General features: G+C 44.2%; 1 protein-coding gene across 5 annotated transcripts in view; it reads left to right on the forward strand.

Annotated features, from left to right (window-relative positions):
* The window catches only part of STAB1 (stabilin 1), a 64,512-nt gene that overhangs the window by 19,662 nt on the left and 21,887 nt on the right, over positions 1 to 22,963 (forward strand). For all 5 annotated transcript variants that reach the window (XR_012661086.1, XR_012661087.1, XM_075096328.1 and 2 more), the window contains exons 14-35: positions 2,506 to 2,652; positions 4,539 to 4,601; positions 5,701 to 5,814; positions 6,180 to 6,233; positions 7,644 to 7,724; positions 8,025 to 8,183; positions 9,116 to 9,178; positions 10,531 to 10,632; positions 11,600 to 11,686; positions 12,051 to 12,162; positions 13,301 to 13,484; positions 13,745 to 13,838; positions 14,733 to 14,891; positions 15,782 to 15,877; positions 16,260 to 16,355; positions 19,296 to 19,343; positions 20,187 to 20,317; positions 20,698 to 20,809; positions 21,034 to 21,111; positions 21,468 to 21,569; positions 22,080 to 22,187; positions 22,701 to 22,832. Coding sequence is in view for 3 of the 5 variants with exons in the window: in XM_075096328.1 (XP_074952429.1) it covers positions 2,506 to 2,652; positions 4,539 to 4,601; positions 5,701 to 5,814; positions 6,180 to 6,233; positions 7,644 to 7,724; positions 8,025 to 8,183; positions 9,116 to 9,178; positions 10,531 to 10,632; positions 11,600 to 11,686; positions 12,051 to 12,162; positions 13,301 to 13,484; positions 13,745 to 13,838; positions 14,733 to 14,891; positions 15,782 to 15,877; positions 16,260 to 16,355; positions 19,296 to 19,343; positions 20,187 to 20,317; positions 20,698 to 20,809; positions 21,034 to 21,111; positions 21,468 to 21,569; positions 22,080 to 22,187; positions 22,701 to 22,832 (2,322 nt within the window). In the remaining 2 variants the exon portion in view is untranslated. The remainder of the gene's footprint in view (positions 1 to 2,505; positions 2,653 to 4,538; positions 4,602 to 5,700; positions 5,815 to 6,179; positions 6,234 to 7,643; positions 7,725 to 8,024; positions 8,184 to 9,115; positions 9,179 to 10,530; positions 10,633 to 11,599; positions 11,687 to 12,050; positions 12,163 to 13,300; positions 13,485 to 13,744; positions 13,839 to 14,732; positions 14,892 to 15,781; positions 15,878 to 16,259; positions 16,356 to 19,295; positions 19,344 to 20,186; positions 20,318 to 20,697; positions 20,810 to 21,033; positions 21,112 to 21,467; positions 21,570 to 22,079; positions 22,188 to 22,700; positions 22,833 to 22,963) is intronic.

A 22,963-nucleotide genomic window follows, 5' to 3' on the forward strand; every position in this document is an offset into this window, starting at 1 on the left:
AGCCAGAGAAAATCATAAAATCATAGATTCATAGAATCGTTAAGGTTGGAAAAGACCCTTAAGACCATCGAGTCCAACCACTAACCTATCACTGCCAAGTCCACCACTAAACCATAACCTCAAGCACCACATCTACCCTTCTTTTAAATACCTCCGGGGATGGAGACTCCACCACCTCCTATCTGGGCAGCCTGTTCCAATGCCTGACACTCTTCCAGTAAAGATGTTTTGCCTAATATCCAACCTAAACTTCCCCTGGCGCAGCTTGAGGCCATTTCCTCTTGTCCTATCACTTGTTACTAGGGAGAAGAGACCGACCCCCACTTCGCTACAGCCTCCTTTCAGGTAGTTGTAGAGAGCAATAAGGTCTCTCCTCAGCCTCCTCTTCTCCAGGCTAAACAACCCCAGTTCCCTCAGCTGCTCCTCATAAGACTTGTTCTCTAGACTCTTCACCAACTTTGTTGCCCTTCTCTGGACACGCTCCAGCACCTCAATGTCTTTCTTGTAGTGAGGGGCCCAAAACTGAACACAGTACTACAGGTGCGGCCTCACCAGCGCCAAGTACAGGGGCACGATCACCTCCCTGCTCCTGCTGGCCACGCTATTCCTGATACAAGCCAGGATGCCATTGGCCTTCTTGGCTGCCTGAGCACACTGCTGGCTCATGTTCAGGAGGCCGTCAACCAGCACTCCCAGGTCCTTTTCCTCCAGGCAGCTCTGCAGCCACTCCTCCCCAAGCCTGTAGCGTTGCATGGGGTTGTTGTGACCAAAGTGCAGGACTCGACACTGAGCCTTGTTGAATCTCATACCATTGGCTCCGGCCCAACCATCCAGCCTGTCCAGGTCCCTCTGTAGGGCCTTCCTGCCCTCCAGCAGATCGACACTTCCACCCAGCTTGGTGTCATCTGCAAACTTACTGAGGGTGCACTTGATCCCCTCATCCAGATCATCAATGAAGATATTGAACAGGACTGGCCCCAACACTGAGCCCTGGGGAACATCACTCGTGACTGGCCACCAACTGGATTTGACTCCATTCACCACCACTCTCTGGGCTTGGCCGTCCAGCGAGTTTTTAACCCAGCACAGAGTGCACTTGTCCAAGCCGTGAGCAGCCAGCTTCTCCAGGAGAATGCTGTGGGAGACAAGACCAGACACCCCAAGCAAGCATTTCTCCTGTCTTGCAGACAACAGTTAGCCAGAATCTGACTTATGAATGGTCTTTCCTTGGTCTGTATATGTAGTCTGGAGAAGACACCTTTTCCCTACACCATTAGCAGCTGCAGTATTCATGTGGCTGACATGGTAGAGGCAGCAAAGTCTCTTTTCAGACTGAATGCTTCTCCTTGGAAACAGTATGCTTAGACACAGCCACATGGGGAATATTTTCTCTTCCAGTTTCCCTTTTCCCCTCTTTCTATTTTATTTTTCTTAGTCATCCTAGCAAGGAGTTTTTTATTATGTTCTGATATGAAAGACTTTTTTCCCTTTTCCCTTTTCCAATTGACCCATATTTTCCAGCATTCACTGTCCTGCACTTTTCCTGTGTGCATGCTTACAGCTGGCCAAAGGAGAGCCATATGTTTCCTCTCTGAGGATCCAGCCTTGGCCTTGAGGTCTAGGTAATAATACGTGCACCCTGCATGCATCAAAAGGACGAAGCACTATTTGGAGCCAGGGAATCCGAACTGAACTTGTTGATGCACCTTTTAAATTTCTTTCCTGTTTGTTTACTCAGGAGTTTTTTGATCTGGGAAGTCTGCCCACCCCTTCCTTTGTTTCAGCGAGAATCCTTAGTGATGTGAACTGAAGTTCAGGGCAGGGAGGAGCAGTTCAAGAAATGCACATGGTAAAATAAAAAGCACAGAGAATTTGTGCTTGCCCAAACTTGGCTTATGGCTGCAGCACCAATACCTTGATGCTTAGTTTGTAGATTACCCTTGGAACACCTCCATATGCCCAGCTTCAGTGAATGGTTGTATACAATATGGAAGGACCAGATTATAGTTTAGTGATCTAGACTGGTTTGGCTTTGTTATGAAGACTCCTTGTTGGCATTATGAGCCAATAAAAGTTGCAATCAAAGCTGTAGTTCCAGGATTGCCTCCAAACTCTCTGCACTAAGCCTCTTTCCTTGTACTTGGCAGACTGATGCAGCAGCTACTTAATGGTCAGTGCATCCTTTTGTGATCCAGAGCTGGAATCAAACATTGTTCACACTCAGGCAAACTTAATTGTAGAGTTGTCTGTCCCAGATTAGGTCTTCTTTCAGTAATAAGACTTAAAAGTACTCCCAAGATCAAAATATTGCCCAAACTCAAGTAGAGGTGGGATGTTTGTTTTACACCCAGGCCACCCCTTAAATTTACTTTTTCCAGAGTAACTCTGGTTGTACCTCCACCTTCCTGACCCATAGGTCAAGAGAACTGAAGGGAACAATGATGTATAGATCTATCATGATACCACAGATATACCACAATAAAATAACCTTTTATTATTATCCAGATGCACATCAAATCGTTTCGATATCGAGACCTGCCAGGGGAACTGTACAATGTTATCCAACCAAACCTACCAGCAGCCAATGGTGTCATTCATATCACTAACACCCTAAGGAAAAAAACCAGCACTGACAACATCAGAAACCCACAGGTATGTAGATATTTATATTTCTTCTGTTTTATTGACAGCAGAATAAACATTTAAAAAAATCTATTTTCATAATTAAACTACCAAAATAGTGAGGTTTTTTTAAAGGGAAAAGGCTATGTGTTTTGTTTTCATCTCCTGATAAGGCCTGTTAAGCACTATTACGTCAGCATGCCATTAGAAGTAACTAATAGCACTGCATCAGCCAGACATCTCAATGATGCTTTTACAGTGCTTGGATGAGTAGAGACTTCTACTTTCATGAGTAAGATTACTCCCTGCATAGCAAATGAGCTCTTTTTCAGTAGTGTCTTACAGATTGTGTATCTTACAGGATAAATTGAAAGTGCATTTTTCACATAAAAATAAAATTAATATTTTCTTTAGTTGCTCTGTGCTGCATTTTGAAATTACAATAAAAAGTTGTCTTTGCATTTAAAATATGTAAAATAAGGACAAATAATCATTAGACTTTTGCATTTTGAAGTCATGTCTTGAATTTGAGACACTGGGCAGTGGTTTCAGGTTCAAGTTCTGGTAAGCAGTTTTCCCTGTTAGGTGGGAGAAGTTTTTGCTATAGCTACTACATTGCTACGCCTGAGCATTTTTATATTGTTTCTATATGCAGAAAGCAGGCACTGTTACCTCCTATTTCCTTGCAAAAAGATTACTCATAGAATGACACAAGCTTTTGGATTTGGCAGGATTTTGGTAGTAGTTTGCACTTACTTTACACCATTGTAATTAACCTATAAAAACAGTCAGACTGTGTAATATTATGGTTGTATTTCATGTGTTTAAAAAGCAGCTGGAGTGTGTGTTAAGTGTTAGCAGCTCTTCAGCTAAAGTGCCCTAAGGATGGTGTATCAATTGTACAAGTTCTGGGCCTTCATATGGATTTAATTGTGCCCATCACTGATGTTTAAGTCTGCTGTCACTTAAGATGCTCTCAGTATTCCTCATTCTCATGGCGATGTTTTCCAGAAAGGAGTATCTGAAGTCTAGAAGGGAACCTGGACCTCTGCATTTGTGTGCTCAGATACCTGCAGGGAAGGGTTTGTGGTTACTGTGGGATGGCAGGGCAGTGAGAGTGCTCCCTGCAGAGCTTGTCTTTCTCTGGACTGCTTCAAACAGTCCTTACCTCATGATGTTGGCTTTGCAATGAAGGCTAGTGATGACATGAGACATTTTTGGCATCAAATCCCTTTGTACCCATGTCCCTTGGAAATCATGGTCTGTGCCTCTGTGTGTTGTGTGGAAAGCAGTTTCTGCCAAAAAACCACGCAGGTTCCTGCAAATAAAGGTCAATTTCATAAGTTTTAATACTTGAAGAGACATTTCTCCTGTTGCCTTTGTCTTCACGGGCAACATGGCAAAAAGGAAGGTGTCTGTTTCCTCTGTGTTTTCAGGAATATTGTATTGTATTTTCTCAGCATTGGGGCTCATTTGCAGGTGGCAGAGTGAACAATTGCCTTACAGTACAGGAGACTTGAGATGACAAAGCAGGTCCACTACCTACCAGCTCAGAACTGATTTGTATACCACTGAAAGTAGTGTGTCTCTAGTTTTAATGATAGTAAGCAATTGCCTCTTCATTTAATTTAATCTTCAGATGGGAGTAGGAAAGCAGAAGAGTGCTCAAGTGCATGGTACCTTGGAAAATCCTGTTTGTTGTACATGGGAAGGAGTTTGTGCCTAAGTTACTGCAGGCTCTGTCCTTGCTAGGTCAGCTGGCCTATACTGAGGGATTGAAGACTTTGAGGATGATGGTCCTCTGTAGATCTTTACATGCAAACCACAAACATAAACTGGCCAAGGGCATTCCAGTACGTGCTCAGACCTCACTTCAGCCCGAGCCATTTATTTTTCCTCTTTGTCTCTTCTTACAGAAAACCATTGGTGAGATCCTTGCTTCAATGGAGATCTTCAGTAGATTTGAAACTATACTGGAGGTAAGGGTGTTTGTGCCTGCCCCATAGAGGTGTGGCATTGCTGCTGTTGGAAAGCCTGCTGCTGTTTTTGTGGGAATTTTGAATAATATTTAAGTACATCTCAGTAGTTTGGCTTTCTTTATGTATGCTTTTTTCTGTGACATTTCTTATTTTGTTTATTTTACATAAGCAAATGTAATGGAAAAGATTGGAGTTTTCACATCTATAAGGGATCTGGTACAAGCAGCAAGCATACATGCCTCTTTCCCATCTGCTTTCCCACCTTCCCTTCCCCTCTCCCCTGGACAGTTTATTCTCCAAAGCATGTTTAGTTCTTGACCACTGTCAGGACAAAGAGTGAAGGTTTCATGGCTGCCATGTGAAGCTAGATTGTAGCTACCTGTTTTCAGGGTGTAGCTCTGTAAATAAAAGTAGTCCTCAGGTTATAAACCCTTGAGGCTGCTGCCCAGGATTCATTTAGTTAGCATTTTCACTAGGGACAGACTGATCTTTCCTTTTACTTCCTGATGGAGGTCATGGATCTGCTCTAGCATTGCTCACAGTCTTGGCCTGCCTCTTTTCAGCTCTGTGGCTGTTAGTTGTTTACAAAATTCACTAACTGCAGTTGTGATTATAAACGTGATTCTCTTTCTCTTCTCCTCAGGCAAAAAGATACGGTTTTAGTCTCCTTATATCACAGAATCACAGAATAGTAAGGGTTGGAAGGGACTCCTAGAGATCATCTTGTCCAACCCCTCTGCTTGAGCAGGGACACCTAGAGCAGGGGGCACAGGAACGCATCCAGATGGGTTTTGAATGTCTCCAGGGAAGGAGACATTGTACTTGTTATTTAAAGCATGCAGGGAGCACTAGCCCAGTACTCCCTTGTTCACATTAGTTGCATTCACACCAGTGGCTTCATTGTCCAAGCGATGTTTTTGTGATGTTTATGCCTCTGTTATATTGCATACCTATCCTTGATGTCCAGCTGCCTCTTGTGTATGTCTGCTTTTCAATATCTCTGCCTCCAGTGGCTTGCTTAGTTTCCTCTCCCTTCCTGATAGACAACCCCATAGTAACTCATGCTAGATCCACAATGAAATCTTTTATTGTTTTGCAGAACTGTGGCCTGCCTGCAATACTGGATGGACCAGGGCCCTTTACCGTGTTTGTACCTAGCAACGATGGTGTGGATAAGTTGAGAGATGGAAGGCTCATTTATCTTTTCACAGAGGTGGGAGCTCATAGTACTTTAAGACATCCTGAGCTAACTGTGTTGCACTAAGCTGTGCTGGAATGTGATCATTGCTGAAAGTTGTTCTTGCTGGAGATGGCTAAACCACGTCTCTGTTTCTGTAAGACTTTGGAAGATACGTGAATGCTGGTGGAACCTGCAACGAGAAATGTTTAGCCAGATTGTTTAAATCTGATGTTTGGGTTTCTTTCCTCACCCTGGCTTTGGGTGGGGGAAAATGAAGGAACTTATTCACCAAGTGAATTCACTGCTATAGGACATTAGTTAAAAGACAATGTAGTTGCCTTCTCTTACTCCTGAGCATTGAAGGGGTGTCTAATTTTTATGTTCTCTTCTTTTCTTAGGGCCTAAATAAGCTTCAGGAACTTGTGAAACATCATATCTACACTTCAGCAGCGGTAAGGCAGGCAGCTCTAATTCCAGATAATGGGGTCCTTCAGGCCAGCATGTTATCAGCTGCACCATTTGGCACAGAGGTTGGAGTGTCGATGACTTCAGCTGCTACTTCTTGGACTTTCCTTGGAGGAGCAGAGATGTGATTCAGGATCTGATGAGGCAACATGTTTACCATGAAAGTGGTTGCCAAAAGGGACAGCTTGTGTTCTTCTATCATGAAACTCTGAGTTTCCTGGGAGTGATGGTGCTCCTTAGCTGGGTGGCCTTTACAATGAAAATATTGTCCAGCAGAGTTTGCTGCAGGCAAATGCTCTCTTGCTATCACTTTAATATGTTAAACTATTAATTAGGGGTGTACCTTAATTATGAACTCTCCAGCCTACAGTTTCCCTAAAACACTAATAGCAGCAACACAGAAGTTATAGCCAAGTGAAAATTGGTCCAAATTCCCTGCTCCTTTTCCTCTCTCCTTATGCTCCATCAGTGGCTTACATTAGAGATGGAGAACTGGTGCAAGTGAGCCTGTGATCTGACCCAGTGCTGTCAATTCTTGCACCAACATTGCTGAGTACTATAATGGCAGAGTAAATAAAACCAATACAGTGCATCGACAAGACATTTTCCCTTATACGATAAACAAGAGAAATGTTTAAAATTAGACACAAAACCTTCCTCCCTGTGGAGGAAGTGAATGCTTAAGTATTATAGTACAATGTCATGTCCTTCATTAAGAAATATCAATATTATTGCCATTCTTTACTGAGAAGCAAATGTCTGTCCTTGTGATTTTCATAATTCCAATAGAGAAAATGAGTAGCACTTTGTTAAAACAGCAAAACATAGTTTTGCTTGCAATTGATGAATAACAACATGGTAACAAGCTGAGATTTTTTTTTAATAACTTGTTGGACACAAAAGTAACAATTGTCTTGGTTCTCAGAACTTCTCAAATCATTAAGTTTCCCAGTACAGTAGCTGCCATTTACATTTTTTCTGCCTTTAGAAATAAGCTTATTTATTAAGTCTAAGTATGTTCTCTATTATGCTTCCAGCTGAACTTTCATTGTTTATTCAATATGTCCTGGAAAATCCCCTCATTACTCTGATCCTACTTACAGCTGTATTAGTAAGAGGCACTATTAGTGAGACTTGATTTCAGCTGTGCTGGACTGTTACTTACACAAGGAATGAAAACCAAGGCTGCTGCCGCCGGCACCACTGTTTTGTGGTATTCCAAACAATTCACACAAAGTCCTGGATTTCCCTCTTACCCACTATGTTTAATATATTTCATGAAATGTAAATGTTAAAGTCAATGGTTTTTAAGTGGTGGGAATCATGAAGGGTTCTGTAAGCTGTATTGAATTGACCCTGCTTTTTCATGGTACTGTCTCCTTGTGTTTTTATTTCAGGTGACTGTAGAGAAACTGATAATGCTGCCACACATTGTTACTATGGCTAACCAGATACTTACCATCAACATCAGTGCAGATGTAAGTACGGATCAAAACCCTTTTGAGCAAACCCTCCTGTGCTAGGAGAAAGTCTGGATGTGGTTCCTAACAATGTGATTTTAGCTCACCTCCGCTTCTTCCTCTGCTTAAAAAACTAGACTTAAGTGAGGTCGTTGAATTAGCTTGCTTCTTATCCAACCTGTGACTCCACTAAGAGGCTTGATCTATTGTGTGGTTGCACTTCATGTTGTGTCCCATCTGTTTCCCGCATTGGCTTTTTGTAGTTTATATAGTCTAATGGGCTAAAATGCAGATAAATTATTTGTGTTTCTGCATCAGGGAAGAATTCTGATGGGTGAATCAGGGATCCCCTTAAACATGCGAGACATTGTGGCATCAAATGGTATTATTCATACCTTGGACGGCATCTTCATCCCTCCTTCAATAATTCCCATTTTGCCTCACAGATGCAATGAAGAGCAACATAAGATTGTGACAGTAAGTCAGCTTCTCTCATTCTCACACTAGTCGTTGCTGTAGATCCCACACTGACCTGGAGGGACAAAAGTAGGCTGTGTAAATTACATTTTGGAAACACGTTCTCTCTGAGCGGTCCCCTGATGTGATCTTATCCAGTATCAGCACCATCAATGTTTCTTCTGCTAGCACTTGGCACTGCTTTGCTGGCAATCAGCAAATGTTCCTTGTAGGCTGTTGTTCTTTCCTTGCACCTGTCCTGCCTTTGATTCAGAAGTACATTTTCCTTTTTGTAAGGCCTTATATGGTCTTCTTCACACCATAGCTGCTAACTCAGCAAGCTGACAATGCTTTGTTCCCATTGCTGTCAGCATTCATGTCCTGTAGTCTGGACAGGAAGCAGTCATTCACCAGCATGAGCGACAAATGCTGTGCGATATTCTCACCTGAACAGTTTTGTATACCTTATTTTAGGTTGTTGCTCCCCAGTTTGATCATTGGTAGGTTACTGAAGAAAGAAGATGAGGCTCTGAATAGGCAAGAGGTACCTGATTTGGAAAGACATGGTTAATCCCAAGTGGCCAAAGGGTCCACGTAACTTGTTGGTTTAGTGAGGCCTGCTCATGGATGCCCGAAGTGTTTTCCAGTATAGCTGCATGTCTAGTGGCTGATAGACTTATGGAGGGTATACAGACCCCATCTTGCAGTCAGCTGCAAGCATCTCCTCGAGACAACGGAATCATTTATTTTAAGTTTATTTTAAGTGATATAAGTTTATTTTAAGTGATAAACTTAACCCATTTCAGAGTGTGGAAACTCCCTCCTAGGAATTTTTCTGACACATGGTGTGATGTTTTGGATATATACTGGGAACAGTAGCTCTGTAGCATTCTTGGCATGGAGAATGGGTTCCATTGAGAAGATTAACTTTTCCCCTCCTGTTTTCTTAACAGGGCTCTTGTGTGGATTGTGAGGCCCTCAACAACAGCATTTGCCCACCTGGCAGCAGGGAAATGGTAAGTATTTGTGGTTATTTCAGTAATTTCTTCTTTGCATGATGACATACAGACACACTGATAGACAGTTTCTAACCCAAGACACTTTCAAATAAATAGAGAGCAGGAAAGGCAACCAGTAGAGAGGCTTGTTAGAGGATACATACTCCCCATATATCCATACTCTGTGATCCCAGATTTTCACCCGCTAACCTCTCTGTGCTATTTCTTATTCTGAAGTCTGTTTGCTGAATCAATGGAGAGAGCTGTAAGGCAATCTGGGCTAAATGAATTGTAGACTTCCAGCATTTAGCACTTCTCCTCTGCCTCAGGCAGAGCTTTCTTGCTCACATGCTGAGTCTGCCAGCTCCTCCAGACTGCTAGAACCAAGCCTGATCCCACTAGTACCATTCAGTACTACCACTGCCTATATCACGACCAGAGAATCGCAACAAGCCCTCTGCACAGCAGAGGATGAGAAGCAATTTGTTCTTGGCCTGTGCTCCCTGTTTGTTCAGACATGAGCAGAACTAGCTGAACGTGGAGTAAGGAGAAGGAGGAGGCTGGGTGCTGGTATTTGAGTTATCCCACGTTGAGTTTAGCAGAACAGCAAGTTCCAGGAAATCCCTGTGTGAAGGCCAGGCCCAAGATGTTGTTTTGTGAAAGCCGGAGAGGTGTTCACCACTACTAACTGTTGGGTATCTTCTGAGAGATCTGACTTTCAGAGAACTTGCTGATGTGGTCTCGGCATGAATGTCTGAAGTAGAGTTCTGCAAAATCACTAGTAATTCATTTTCCTCTCTGATTGAAGCAAGTGAAGCCAGAATATTCCTGGGACCTGATTCTGCCCATGTCTAACTCCATGTCAGGTCACTGAGCATTGTTCCAAAATTATTTGCAGTTCTTTCCCGTCTCCCACTCTCTGTCTCACCTCCCTCCCTCATTTTCCTTCCCTCCCTCACTCTCTCATTCTCTTTCTTACTCCCCCTCTGCCCCACTCTCCCTCCCTCCTCCCTTTTACCCCCTCTCTTTCTTAGCCTCTATTTCTCCCCCGCCCCACCCTTTCCTTCCCCTTGCCTCCTCTCCCTCTCTTCCTCCCACCCTGTTGATCTTCCCCTACTCTCACTCCCTCCCTTATCATAGACACTATTATTAGAAGAAAAGGGCAGCACCTTGGCTCACACCTGGGGAACGCTGGGAGCAAGGGGAAGCTGCCATGTACCTTCTTTCATGATAGGCATGCCATAATGGTATCTTGTTCACCTTGGATCCTCTGTGAACTTCCTCAGCAAAGAGATAGGCATAGTTGCTCTCTGCAGCAAAAAGAGCAGAGAGGAAGGTTACAGTGCTGGTGACTTGTTTTGTTTGTACAGGAACCAACACTCTTCCCAAAAGAATGTGTCTACTTCCATGATCTACAAGGGCTGAATGTCCTGAAGAAGGGGTGTGCCAGGTACTGCAATCAAACCATCATGGTGAGTGTGACTGAAGACCACATTCCCTTTGAAAGGAACTCAGTTTTGCTCTTCCTCATTCATCAAGAAGAGCTCTGACTTCTTTTGCTAAGAGAGAGCTGGATGGGAGCACAAGGAAATCTGTCCCATGCAAAGGGACCATCACATGAACTGGCTACACGCTTTTTCTTTGGCAAACAGAGAACACAGTATGAACCTGCTGCAAATGTTAGGAAGCAGCTCAGTTAAACCTGAGTACAATAAATAATTAAAATAAAGCACGCCATTTGTGACCAGCCAAGCTGGGGGAAGCCATGAGACAAATGGTGCAGCATTAGCTGAGGCATATTTTCTCTGAGTGCACCCTGGTCTTATCATTTCTCCCAAAGGAAGCTGCGTGCAGGGAAAGTACTCTAAGCTGTGAAGTGATTGCATCCTGTTTGTGAAACTTTGTCAGATGATTTGGGACAGTCGCTCTTAGTGAGTTTATGGACCCCATGTTTGTCTGCAGCTCCTGTGCTCTCACAGTGCCAATGATATGGAACGATTTGTGGGTGTCTCATTAAATACTGCTGATTGTTTGTCTTGTGATTATTCTTCCATTGGTCAGTCATAACAAGGCCTGCTATCCAGGACTGCTACATCCCTCCAAAGGAGCGCAGTCCCCAGCAAGGATAAAGTAGGAGTGAGTGGGCCAGCAATATTAAAAAAACGAAAGCTCATAGAAAACACGGACTATATTTGTTGAAGCCAGAGAGCAGAAAATGGTGATTTATTCTGAGAAGAATAGGCTGTGAGCAGAAAGAGGGGTATTGTTGAAAAAAAATTTAAGTGCAGGAACTCCTAGAAACACAGATGCCAAATGAGACAGTCCATTTCAGTCCATGGCAAAGAGGAGGACCAGGATTTCAGAATTAAGAGGGCAGGATGACTTCAGGCAATTCTTGTTAAGTCATGCCATACCCTACCAATTTCACTTTTGTTTCAGAAACCTGGATGCTGCAAAGGATTCTTTGGTCCAGACTGCATGCCATGCCCAGGGGGATTTTCCAGTCCATGTTATGGCCGGGGAAATGTAAGTATGAAAGATCCTGCTGTGTTGCAATGAGCAGTTGAGGCGGGGTGTTAGAGAATGTAGTTGTAGATAAGTACAATTCAGAATTTGTGTTCCAGGGCTAAGCCCACAGTGGTGACAGCAGAAGATCCAGGGAGAATGGCACGTACTCAGTGGGTTTTCTGTCTTGAGCTCTAATGTGAATCATGTCATGACTGTTGGGGACAGCTCTGGCTATGTGGGATTTTGTATTACTACCACCACTCTTCAAAGTCCTATTTTTCATTGCAGGTATCAAAGTGCCTTTGACAGATATCAACGCCTTGGCTTTGCCTTGGTTCCCTGAGTTTCAATCACTTTGGTTTTCTTTTTGTTTTTCTTCCAGTGCAGCGATGGCATACAAGGGAATGGCAACTGCCAGTGCTTTGAAGGTTTCAAAGGAATAGCCTGCCACATCTGTTCAAACCCAAACAAGCATGGCGAGAACTGTGACGAAGGTTAGTAATTCTGACAGAGAGACTAGAGGAAAATGTAGGGCAAGGATGTAGTGCAGGTTCATGTATCCTGGATTGACAGCTGATCTTGCCAGAAGGGATAGTTTTGGCTGGGACAGAGTTAATTTTCTTCACTGTAGCTGGCACAGTGCTGTGTTTTGGATTTAGTATGAGAATAATGCTGATAACACACTGACGTTTTAGTTGTTGTGAAGTAGTGCTTACACTAGTCAAGGACTTTCACAGCTTCCCATGCTCTGCTGGGTGCACAAGAAGCTGGGAGGGGAGCGAGCACTGCCAAGACAGCTGACCCAAACTGGCCAAAGGGGTATTGCATATCATATGACGTCATGCCCAGTATATTAACTGGGGGGAGTTGGATGGGGGAAGCGGCGATCACGGCTCAGGGGCTGGCAGTGACAGTCAGCAGGCGGTGAGCGGTTGCATAACTTGTTTGTTTCTCCCCCCCGCACCCCCCAGCTTTGCCCCTCTCTCTCTCCCCCCTGTTATTTTCCTTTTCATTATATTATTATTGTTGTTATTATTATTATAATTATAATAATCTTTATTGCTATTTTATTTTAATTATTAAACTGTTCTTAACCCACAAGTTTTCTGACTTTTGCTCTTCCGATTCTCTCCCCCATCCCACTGGGGTGGGGGGAGTGGGTGAGAGGCTCTGTGGTGCTTATTTGCTAACTGGGGATAAACCACAACACCAGCATCACGGAAGAAGTGACAGAAATGTCATCATGGGTGTCCCTTCAAACAACGATGGAGCAAACATGGCTGATCTGACAGAGGTGATGGGGCACTTGGTAACATCAGCTAAATTTAGGTATGGGACTTCTATTTAGATCTCTACTGCTAGGAAAGAAAAGGCAGCTGACAAGTACCTTGAGCTTGGTAGCCTAAATTCTTAGCCTGTCCTTACAGCCTATAGAAAGCATAGACCCAGGCAGTCACAGGATCTGTTCCCTGGCCAGGTTTTGAGTTATATGGATGTCTGTCAAAAACAAATGGGGTGATCAGTTGGTGTCACAAGAGGTTGTGGAGGAAAGTTGGGAATCTACAACATGCTGTCACAGTGGTGGATCCTGGACTTTTTGTAGTTACTGATCTTATTCCATGTACTTGACAGATTGTGGATGTGTCCATGGTGTCTGTGACAACAGGCCTGGCAGTGGTGGTGTGTGTCAGCCCTGGTCCTGTAAGGAAGGCTATACCGGGAAATTCTGTGACAAGACATCCAAGAACTGTGGCCCAAGCGGGTTGTCCCAGTACTGTCACCAGAATGCTGTCTGCAGCCTCAATGACACAGCAAGGTCAGTCTTTCTGGCATACACTTTCAGGTGGCACAGTGTCATTGTACAGGCACTTAGCAGCTGTGAGACTGCCAGCCCTGTAATTGTGTATATATCTCTGCCTACTTGGTGCACAGGACTATTTGAGTAATGCAGCCAACAGGCTAAAAATCAAAGCCAGTTTCTTGCTTGCTTGAGAGGCTCAAACTGCCTTTTTGCTCTCTGAAGGCTTTCACAGGGAGCTGCTCTATCTGTGATCCTTTTGTGTTCGTACTTTTAAGGTGTGTCTGCATGGATGGATACGAAGGTGACGGGTTTTCCTGCCAGCCTATTGACCTGTGCAGTCAGCCAGAACGAGGAGGCTGTTCGCATAATGTAAGTGGAGTCAGACTGTCGAAGCGTGGAGAAGCAGCTCCTATCAATCAGAGCAGGAATTCAGGACTCCTGGGACTGTTACACATTTTGTGTGCTAACTTTCCCTGTCTGTAAGATGGTACCTGGACACAGTCATCATAAGGCTGTCAATCGTTTGGGTTGGCACAAAAATGTGATACCCCAGGGAGAGCTTGGCTGGTTTGAACCAGATATTTTGGCAGCTCCAGAGATTAGGTCTACAGGTAATTTTTGGTTTGTATTAATTTTCCCCTCAAGCTCTTCTAATATGTGTTAGTTTCCCTGTTGCTATGTTCAGGCTAAAGCTTAGCTGTGAGATACAACTCATATTTCTAGTAACCATCAACACTACATTATTATCCTCAGTAAAGAACTGTGGTCCTTTATAATGGAAATGACTGGCAAATGGTCAGACCTCATCATAATTTAGACCCCACAGTGAGAAGAAATCACTGGGCCATGTAGAAGGAAATAGAATGGCACTGAGTACAAAGCAGGTCTTTCCTGAGAGAGATCTGCCCTCCATCATTGATTCTATCCTGCGTGTCCAGGCAGGAGATTGTGCTCCTCCTCTTCGGGGACTATTTCTTCTGTAATGGAAAAGCTTTACAGGATGGTAGGGAATGCCATAGGAGTCCTGAGCCACTCTAGACACAGGTGTCTCACTCTCTGAAAACACTAAATGTTTCCAGAATAATTTTGTCATTAACTTGCCAAGAACTTTTCTGGAGAAGACGCTTACACCCCCAGTGCTAGAATCAGAGTTGGTCATTCAGAAACTCTTCACAGTCTGATGAAGGAGATTTGTTGCTGTATTTGCACTGCACTCCCTCCCTTCTGCTGAGTGTAATTCTTTTTCTCTCCCTTCTCCTGGAGGCCCTGTGCACCAGTACGGGCCCTGGCACCGCCACCTGCCAGTGCAACACAGGTTGGACTGGGGATGGGAACACCTGCATGGCTATAGACAACTGCATGCTGGAGAGCAGAGGGAACTGTCACATCAACGCTGACTGCATTTATGTCGGCCCTGGCCAGGTATGATCAATGCTCAGCAGGCTGATGGTGGACTTAACATTTCCTAAGCTGCTCTGAGATGGCCTGGGATTGCCAGAGGTAGAAATTGGGCTGGTCAGCAGCAAAGCCTGCTTGTCTGCTGCCAGAAACACTGGCTGCAGCTAAAACCACACAGTGTACTTGTATGAGGTGAGATGCACTGATGTGTTTGAGGCTGCTCCTCTACTCTGAAACTTTATGCAGCAAAGGGAAGAGACAGCACTTAATAATATGGTTCAGTATAAGGCATCAGTTGCTGTGTCCCCCTTGTTCCCAGATTACAGCATTGTCTCTGGGCAATGCTAAAATATCCAGAAAAGCATGTGCAGCTGTTCAGATAGTCCATGGAGGTAGCTGGACTGGCAGTCAGGCACCTTGAGGTAGGAGAAAGGCACACAGGAGAGGTGGCTTCTCAGGGTGCTTCTTCCTACTGAGCCAGGGACTGCTGGACAACATGCTGAGAAAAGATGCCAAATCTTTAGCAGATTTTAGTGAGGTGAGATGTGCAACTGCTTCTCTAGCTATCTTGAAAGCAGGAAGCTTTGAAATTAACCCCTCTTTCTGCCATTTGCTAAGTCTGTGTCATTCCCTGAAAAGCTGGAAATAAAGATGGAAACCATCATCTTCAAGTGACCCCTCCACAGCCAAGCAAAGCAAGGGATCAATGCGCTTGAGTAATCAGGCAGCATGTGGGCTGTGATAGAGGATGATGCCCTGCTAAGGAAATATCTCCACGTTTCCAGGTCTTGAGAGACCACGAAGAAAACTTGGGAAAATAAATTAAGAACAGGTTTTGCTGTCCTAGGCCTTTTTTGGTAGCAAATGAGTATGTTCTGATAGGTCTATAAAATTGAAATGTCTCTTTCTTGCAGAGCAAATGTGTCTGCAAGAGGGGTTATGCTGGTGATGGCCACAACTGTGATGCAATCAACCCGTGCCTCATGGACAACGGTGGCTGCCATGACTTGGTGAGAAGCTAAAGTGCTGTCCCAAGGCTAGCATGGCAGTGGAGGTTTTTCTGCTCCCTGACAGAGGTTTTTCAGCAACGGCATCAAGAGAATTGCAACAATTTACATTACATCACCTTATTAGCATGCCACTGAGGTGTTACAAGGTTTGGTCTTTGATTTACCCAGGTGGATCCTCTGATTTTTGTGAGTTCATACAAACAAAGCTCGCATTTGCTGCATGAGGTATAAATTCAGTGCCACTGTAAAGGCAACAGGAGGAAGGTGCTTCTGTGTGCTCCTCTAGCCCAGGCCATGGGAGGCCAGAATTCAATTTCTAGATAAGTGTAACACTGCATAACCTGCGTTTATTCTCTAATTTCTTCTTTCCTTGTATTTGCAGGCTATGTGTGTACCCCTTGGAGGAGAAGAGAGATCCTGCGCTTGCCCTCAAGGTTACATGGGGGATGGCGTGACATGCTATGGGGATATTCTAAAAGTGAGTACAGAGCAAATGTCTGAGGCTTTCTTGACATTGGAGAGAAATGGCTTGGCTTTATTTTCCTTTTCTGTTACCTGAGTTGACTCCTTCTCCCAACACCAGCCTGACAGCAGAGCACATGTCTGCCCAAGGCCACAGAGAACTGGTGCCAAGACAAGTGTGTTTGTGAAAACATTGGCAATAATTTCTAAGCTGTTTCACCCCTGTCTGTTCTATGCGATAAGACATCTTTCTTTGTTTGTTTGGAAAGTTTTTCAGGTCAGAACTGCTAGGCCAGTTTTCTGTCATTAAAAATATCAAAGGCCATTGTGGATTCAATCCTTGTCTCTGGTAAACATGAGCAATTGCAGATGAGTTGAAAAGAGTTTGTTTATTTGGGAGTATATTTTTTTTAATGGCTCAAGTATAGTTTTCACAGAATCACAGAATCTCAGGTTGCAAGGGACCTCAGGGATCATCTAGTCCAACCTTTCTAGGAAAATCACAGTCTAGACAAGATGGCCCAGCACCCTGTCCAGATGACTCTTCAAGGTGTCCAACGTGGCCGAGTCAACCCCTTCCCTGGGGAGATTATTCCAATCGTTGACTGTCCTCACTGTGAAAAATTTCCCTCTTGTGTCCAATCGGAATCTCCCCAAGAGCAACTTGTGTCCATTCCCCCTTGTCCTCTCCATGTGACTCCTTGTAAAAAGGGAGTCTCCATCTTCTTTCTAACTACCCCTTAAGTACTGGTACACGGTGATGAGATCCCCTCTAAGCCTCCTTTTCTCAAGGCTGAACAAACCCAGTTCTCCCAGACTATCCTCATAGGGCAGGCTTCCCAATCCTTTGATCATCTTGGTGGCCCTTCTCTGGACCCCTTCCAGCCTGTCCACATCCTTTTTGTAGAGCAGGGACCAGACCTGTACACAGTACTCCAGGTGTGGCCTGACAAGCGCTGAGTAGAGTGGGATAATGACTTCTTTCTCTCTGATGGCAATGCCCTTTTGGATGCAACCCAGCATCCTGTTGGCCTTCTTGGATGCAGCAGCACACTGTTCACTCATGTTGAGCTTCCTGTCCACCAGGACCCCCAGGTCCCTTTCCACAGAGCTGCTCTCCAGCCAGGTGGATCCCAGTCTGTGCTGCACTCCCGCATTATGTTTTCCCAGGTGCAAGACCTTACACTTCTCCTTGTTGAACTTCATAAGGTTCTTGTTGGCCCACTCTTCCAGCCTATCCAGATCTCCCTGCAGAGCAGCTCTGCCTTCTGGAGTGTCTACTTCCCCACTCAACTTGGTGTCATCTGCAAACTTCATCAGGATACACTTAATGCCGTTATCCAGATCACTCATAAAGATGTTGAATAACATTGGGCCCAATATCAACCCATGGGGGACTCCACTAATGACAGGTTGCCAGTTTGAGAAAGAGCTATTTACCACCACCCTTTGGGTGCGGCCTGTCAGCCAGTTCCCCACCCACTGCACAGACCACTTGCCTAGGCCATAACACATCAATTTCTCCAGGAGGAGACTGTGGGGGACCATATCAAAGGCCTTGGAGAAGTCCAGGTAGACAATGTCCACCGCCTGCCCCATGTCAACCAGGCAAGTCACTTTGTCATAGAAGGCCACCAGGTTTGTCAAGCACGATCTGCCTTTAGTGAAGCCATGTTGGCTTTTCCCAATCATGTGCTTCATTTGACTTGTGATGGCCCTCAGGAGGATTCGTTCCATAACTTTCCCAGGGGTTGAAGTAAGGCTGATGGGCCTGTAGTTACCCGGATCCTCCCTCGAGCCCTTCTTGTAGATAGGGGTAACATTTGCCTTCCTCCAGTCCTCTGGGACAATCCCCGTTCTCCATGACTTCTCAAAGATTATGGAGAGCGGCCTTGCAATGATGTCAGCCAGCTCTCTCAACGCCCCCGGGTGGATGGTGTCAGGGCCCATTGATTTGTGGGGGTCAAGCTCCTGTAGTAATTCATATACTAACTCTTCCTTCATCGATGGTGGGTTGGTGTTTGGTTCAATTGGCAATTTTGTTCCCAAAGCCTGGGTCCCGGCAGTGGTGGTAAAGACAGAGGTGAAGGAGGTGTTGAGGACCTCTGCCTTTTCTGCATCATTGGTGATTGATTCTCCTTTTCTGTTTAACAGTGGGCCTATGTTTTCCTTCTTTTTCTCCTTACAGTTGACATGTCTGAAGAACCCTTTCTTGTTATTTTTGACGTCTACAGCCAGTTTAAATTCAAGTTGGGCTTTTGTTTTTCTGACTGTGTCTCTGCACTCTCTGGCAATGCCCTTGTAGTTCTCGGCAGATAATCCTCCACTTCTCCAATTCTGGTGTGCTTCCCTTTTGGATTTGAGTAGACCCAGGAGGTCATGGTTGAGCCATGGGGGCCTCTTGCTCCGCTTACTTCCTATTCCTTTGTATGGCATAAATTGGCTTTGTGCTTCCAATAGAGAGTTCCTGAAGAACCCCCAGCTCTTACTAGCTCCTTTGTCTTCCATGGAAGCTTCCCATAGTATCCCTCCCAATTGAGCCCCAAGTCCACTGAAGTTTGTTCTTCTAAAATCAAGGATCCTTGTCTTAGAGCTGACCTTCAGCACACTCAGCAGGATCCTGAACTCCACAATATTGTGGTCACTGCAGCCAAGGCTATCACTAACCGAGATATTACAAAGCAGGTTTTCTTGGTTTGTGAAGAGCAAGTCCAGCAGCGCCTCCTTCCCGGCTGGCACATCTAACATTTGTATCAGGAAACAGTCCTCTACACAATTTAGGAGTGAACATTCCACCCCATGTTACACAGTGCCTGTAATGGTTGTAAGGTGAGAGAAGAATGTCTAAGTCATTATTGCCAGATTTGATATTGCAAAGGGCTTCTTTCCTGGGTCTTTCAATCCTGCAATCCCAGCGCTCAGCAGGGGTAACCTTTCTGTTGTTTCTATTTGGAAGGAGCTGGCCAGGAATTCCCACTTCGCAGGCTTCTATGACTGGCTTAAGGTAAGAACAGACATGGGATGCCCACACGTGTAAGTTCAGTAGAAGTGAAGTCTCTGTAAACACTGCTGTTAGAGAAAAAGTGACCCCATTTATCTTTTTCATTATAGAAAAACAAAACAACAGCAAAGGAGAAATCATTACAGAGCAAGAATGTAGAAAACCTCTGGAGTCTGTGATAGAGTGAGGGTCGTGAATGTGTTTTGGGGGGCTTGTTTCTAGCACTAGAGGAAGCTGGGGCGGTGTTACACTTAATTTTCATGGTTGTATCATCTGTAACTCCTGGCCATCATAAAATAGCACAGAAGGGAAAGAAAAAGGGTTAGTATTATAATAGCCATTTTTCAGAAGAGCATGCTTTGAGAAGTTAGACTGTTCCTTTTCTTGTTACTGTTTCCCTGCCTCCAGCGTGGCAATGACACAGACACTCTGCAGACTGCAGCAAGTCTGTGGAAGCATGCTATGATGTACAGCATCTAATTGAGCTTTAGCTTACCTATCTTGCTGCATACATTGCTTTTGCCAGGAATAATTTTTGTCCCTCCCCCAAAACTGATCTTGAGGGTTCAGAAAGGATTTATGCATATGATTAAATGGGTTTGAAGATTAATTGAAGTACAAAAGTTGGGCTTAAAGCAGCAGGTTTTCCCTTGGCAAACAGGTGTCAATTGTTTTGGTGAAACCATCTGTAGCATTCATTGATGGCCAACAGCATTTACCTGCCATGCACAGGAGACCCTGCTGTGCTGCTGGAGCTCATATGTAGGATGACTGTTGATTATATTTTGCGGTATAGATGTGGCACTGGCATGTCTTATTTGTTCATTTTTGTGCTTTGCACAACAGAAATCTCACTTCAGCATCCCAGCAGGAACCAATGTCACTGTCCTGGTGCCTTCGGAGGCAGCTATCAAAAACTTGAGTGAGACTGAGAAAGATTTCTGGTTGACCCCCTACATGCTGCCATTTTTAGTCAGGTACGAGGGGACTCCTGCTTTTGCTTTATATTGCCAAACAACAGTAACAAAGCCATGAGCTGGACTTCTGCTTGTACAAGACAAATAAAAAATGTTGAGACAAATATAGAAGTAAGATTAAGTATCTAGCAGGCGAAGTATTTAGTAGGCATTTAAAACATAACAGACCACAGGCTATGGGAAGTGGGTTTATTTTTCATGTATTTGCAGAGAGAGATTTTCCCTATCATGTAGATGCATATGGAATCAGGACAAGTAATTCCATCCATCATGCACTTCACATGCTTAACTACTTTATGTGAGAGACGTGAATGTATGATCTTCACTCCCTGTTATCACAGTGTCCTAATCTTTTCTTTATTTGCCTTTATTCCCTTCAGGGCCCACTTTCTTGAAGGTGTCTTCACTGCTGAAAAACTCAAAAAATATGACAGACCAGAATTACCTAGCCTCAACCCACAGATCAGATGGCAGATAAACACCAGGAGCGGTGTAAGGGTTTCTTACATAACACATATGTACCAGGACCAAATTAAACCTCTTTTAGTTAAGAGCTGCTGTGTCCAGTGGGGAGCCTGGTTGGGACACTGATGCCCTCAAACTCAGACATCTTTTAAAAATTGTACCCATGTGCAATCTTGAACGAACAATACATTTGTTTTGAACTTGCTTAGAGATTTCTAAACCTTTTGCTTCTCCCTCTGATACTTTTGCAGGTATTAACCCTCAAGAATGCAAGTATAGTCATCAGCGACATCCCTGCCAGCAATGGCATTATTCACGTCCTCAGTAAGGTACATCAGTACATGCGATACTAGGAAATGTTGCAGGTTTGTGTTGCAGCATCTGTAATGGGGCCAAGAAGGAATACATGGCTGGATGGTTAGGAAGGGGTATAATGGCAAAAATATATTTGGTTATCACAAGGTCCTGACAGATGTTTCCTGTTTAATGTTTAAAATATTTGTCTCCAGGACAAACGGGAGAGGAGTTCCTCTTCTCTTGGCTGACAGAAGAGTTAAGTTTATTGCAGAATTGTGTAAAATGAGGCCATTTCTAACTGTCTGTCTTGCAAGCAGGGCAGGAGGCTAGTGTGATTTCCCCAAGAGACCCTTGCCCAGCCTAGCTTATGAACTCAATTTTTCTGCAGGTTTTGTTGCCTCCTTCAGGAGATATCCCACCAAGTCCTCCAGGTTTGCAGAAACAGCTTGAGACAGTTGCCTCATTCAGCACATTCAAGGAGTTGCTACAGGTAAGTAGCTGATGTGAGCACTGTTTTGGTTGTCAGAACTGTGTTTTGAGCAAATGCCTTATTTACCCTGTACTGGTGGGACAAAATTTGGACTGCCTGGTGAGAAAAGAGAGACCACATGTTTCCTACCATTCCAGAGTGTTCTTCTAGGAAAGCTCTTTTGATCAGCCAAAGGGTGATCAATATACTGCATATACTGCAGTTAGATCTCTCTATCATTGGCATGTTATTACACTGAAAGACAACCTGTCTACTGCAGGTGCTCTCATGCTTGTACAGTGCAGAGGAACTTAGAGGAAAAGGAAGGCTTGTTCATAATCAAGAAGCTGCACTTATATCAGCCCAGGAGCAGGAGCAAGCAAATAGACATGTGTGACTGAGTGGAAGTTGTATATCCCATTTTCAAGCATTTCCTCTAGCGCTCTTGCCTTTTTAATTGATTTCATGGGTGTTTTTGTTTTTACTGAGTACCAGTGTAATTGCTAATGTCACTGTTTGGGCATTTTTTAGCAATACCAGCTCATTGGAAAAATAGAGTCCTCTGAAAAATATACAGTTTTTGTTCCTGGAAACAATTCCATTGAGGAGTACTGCCGTGCTGCCAATGTGACACAGTTGGTAAGCTCACTGCTTGCTTTCAGTTTGAATATGTAATGGGTAGGTGCAGGGACATGTACACTGTCAGATCATAAACTTGAGTTCAGTGGATTTGAGCGTGGAGAGGAGAAGCACATCTGATGCTAAAAGCTAGGAAGAATGTGGAAGAGACAAATCAGAGTGTTTCCTGGGGTGTTGCAATGGGATCCAAAAGGAATATTTGGACTCCAAATGCAAGTTTCTGAGTAGATTTGAATGTGGATAGATGGCACAACATGTTCCCCTTTCTGGTTGGCTGTAGCATATCTGTGGCAATTTTTAACCTTTTGCAAGGTTCCAAAAACCATTTATGACTTCAACCAGTAATAGACTTATCAGGTGTGATCAGTCCTCTGTGATAGGGAGTTACTAGGCTATCTGGGCTTAATTAGCTGTTACAGATTGCTTAGAAACTCTTCTCATGCCATACCTCTGACTGAACTGTAGTCTAGGAAGTCAAAAGAGTCCTAACATTTGGGTTTTTTGTGGATTTAGGACAATCAGACAGTGCTATACCACGTTGTACTGGGAGAGAAGCTCTCACCTGCAGACTTGAGAAGTGGAATCCATAAGAACAGCATGTTAGGGCTTTCCTACTGGCTAATGTTTTATCAAAACAGCACCCAGGTAAGGAGGGAAGACTGTTTTGCCATTTGAGAATCTGGCTAGACCTATCACTTTCGAAGGCTGGTGGCTGGATACACCCATGTCTGTTTTGGACACCTTTACAGTTTGCCTGCTGTGGCTGTCTGACAGCT

This window comes from Phalacrocorax aristotelis, chromosome 6, assembly GCF_949628215.1.
Source record: "Phalacrocorax aristotelis chromosome 6, bGulAri2.1, whole genome shotgun sequence".
Lineage (NCBI taxonomy): Eukaryota > Metazoa > Chordata > Aves > Suliformes > Phalacrocoracidae > Phalacrocorax > Phalacrocorax aristotelis.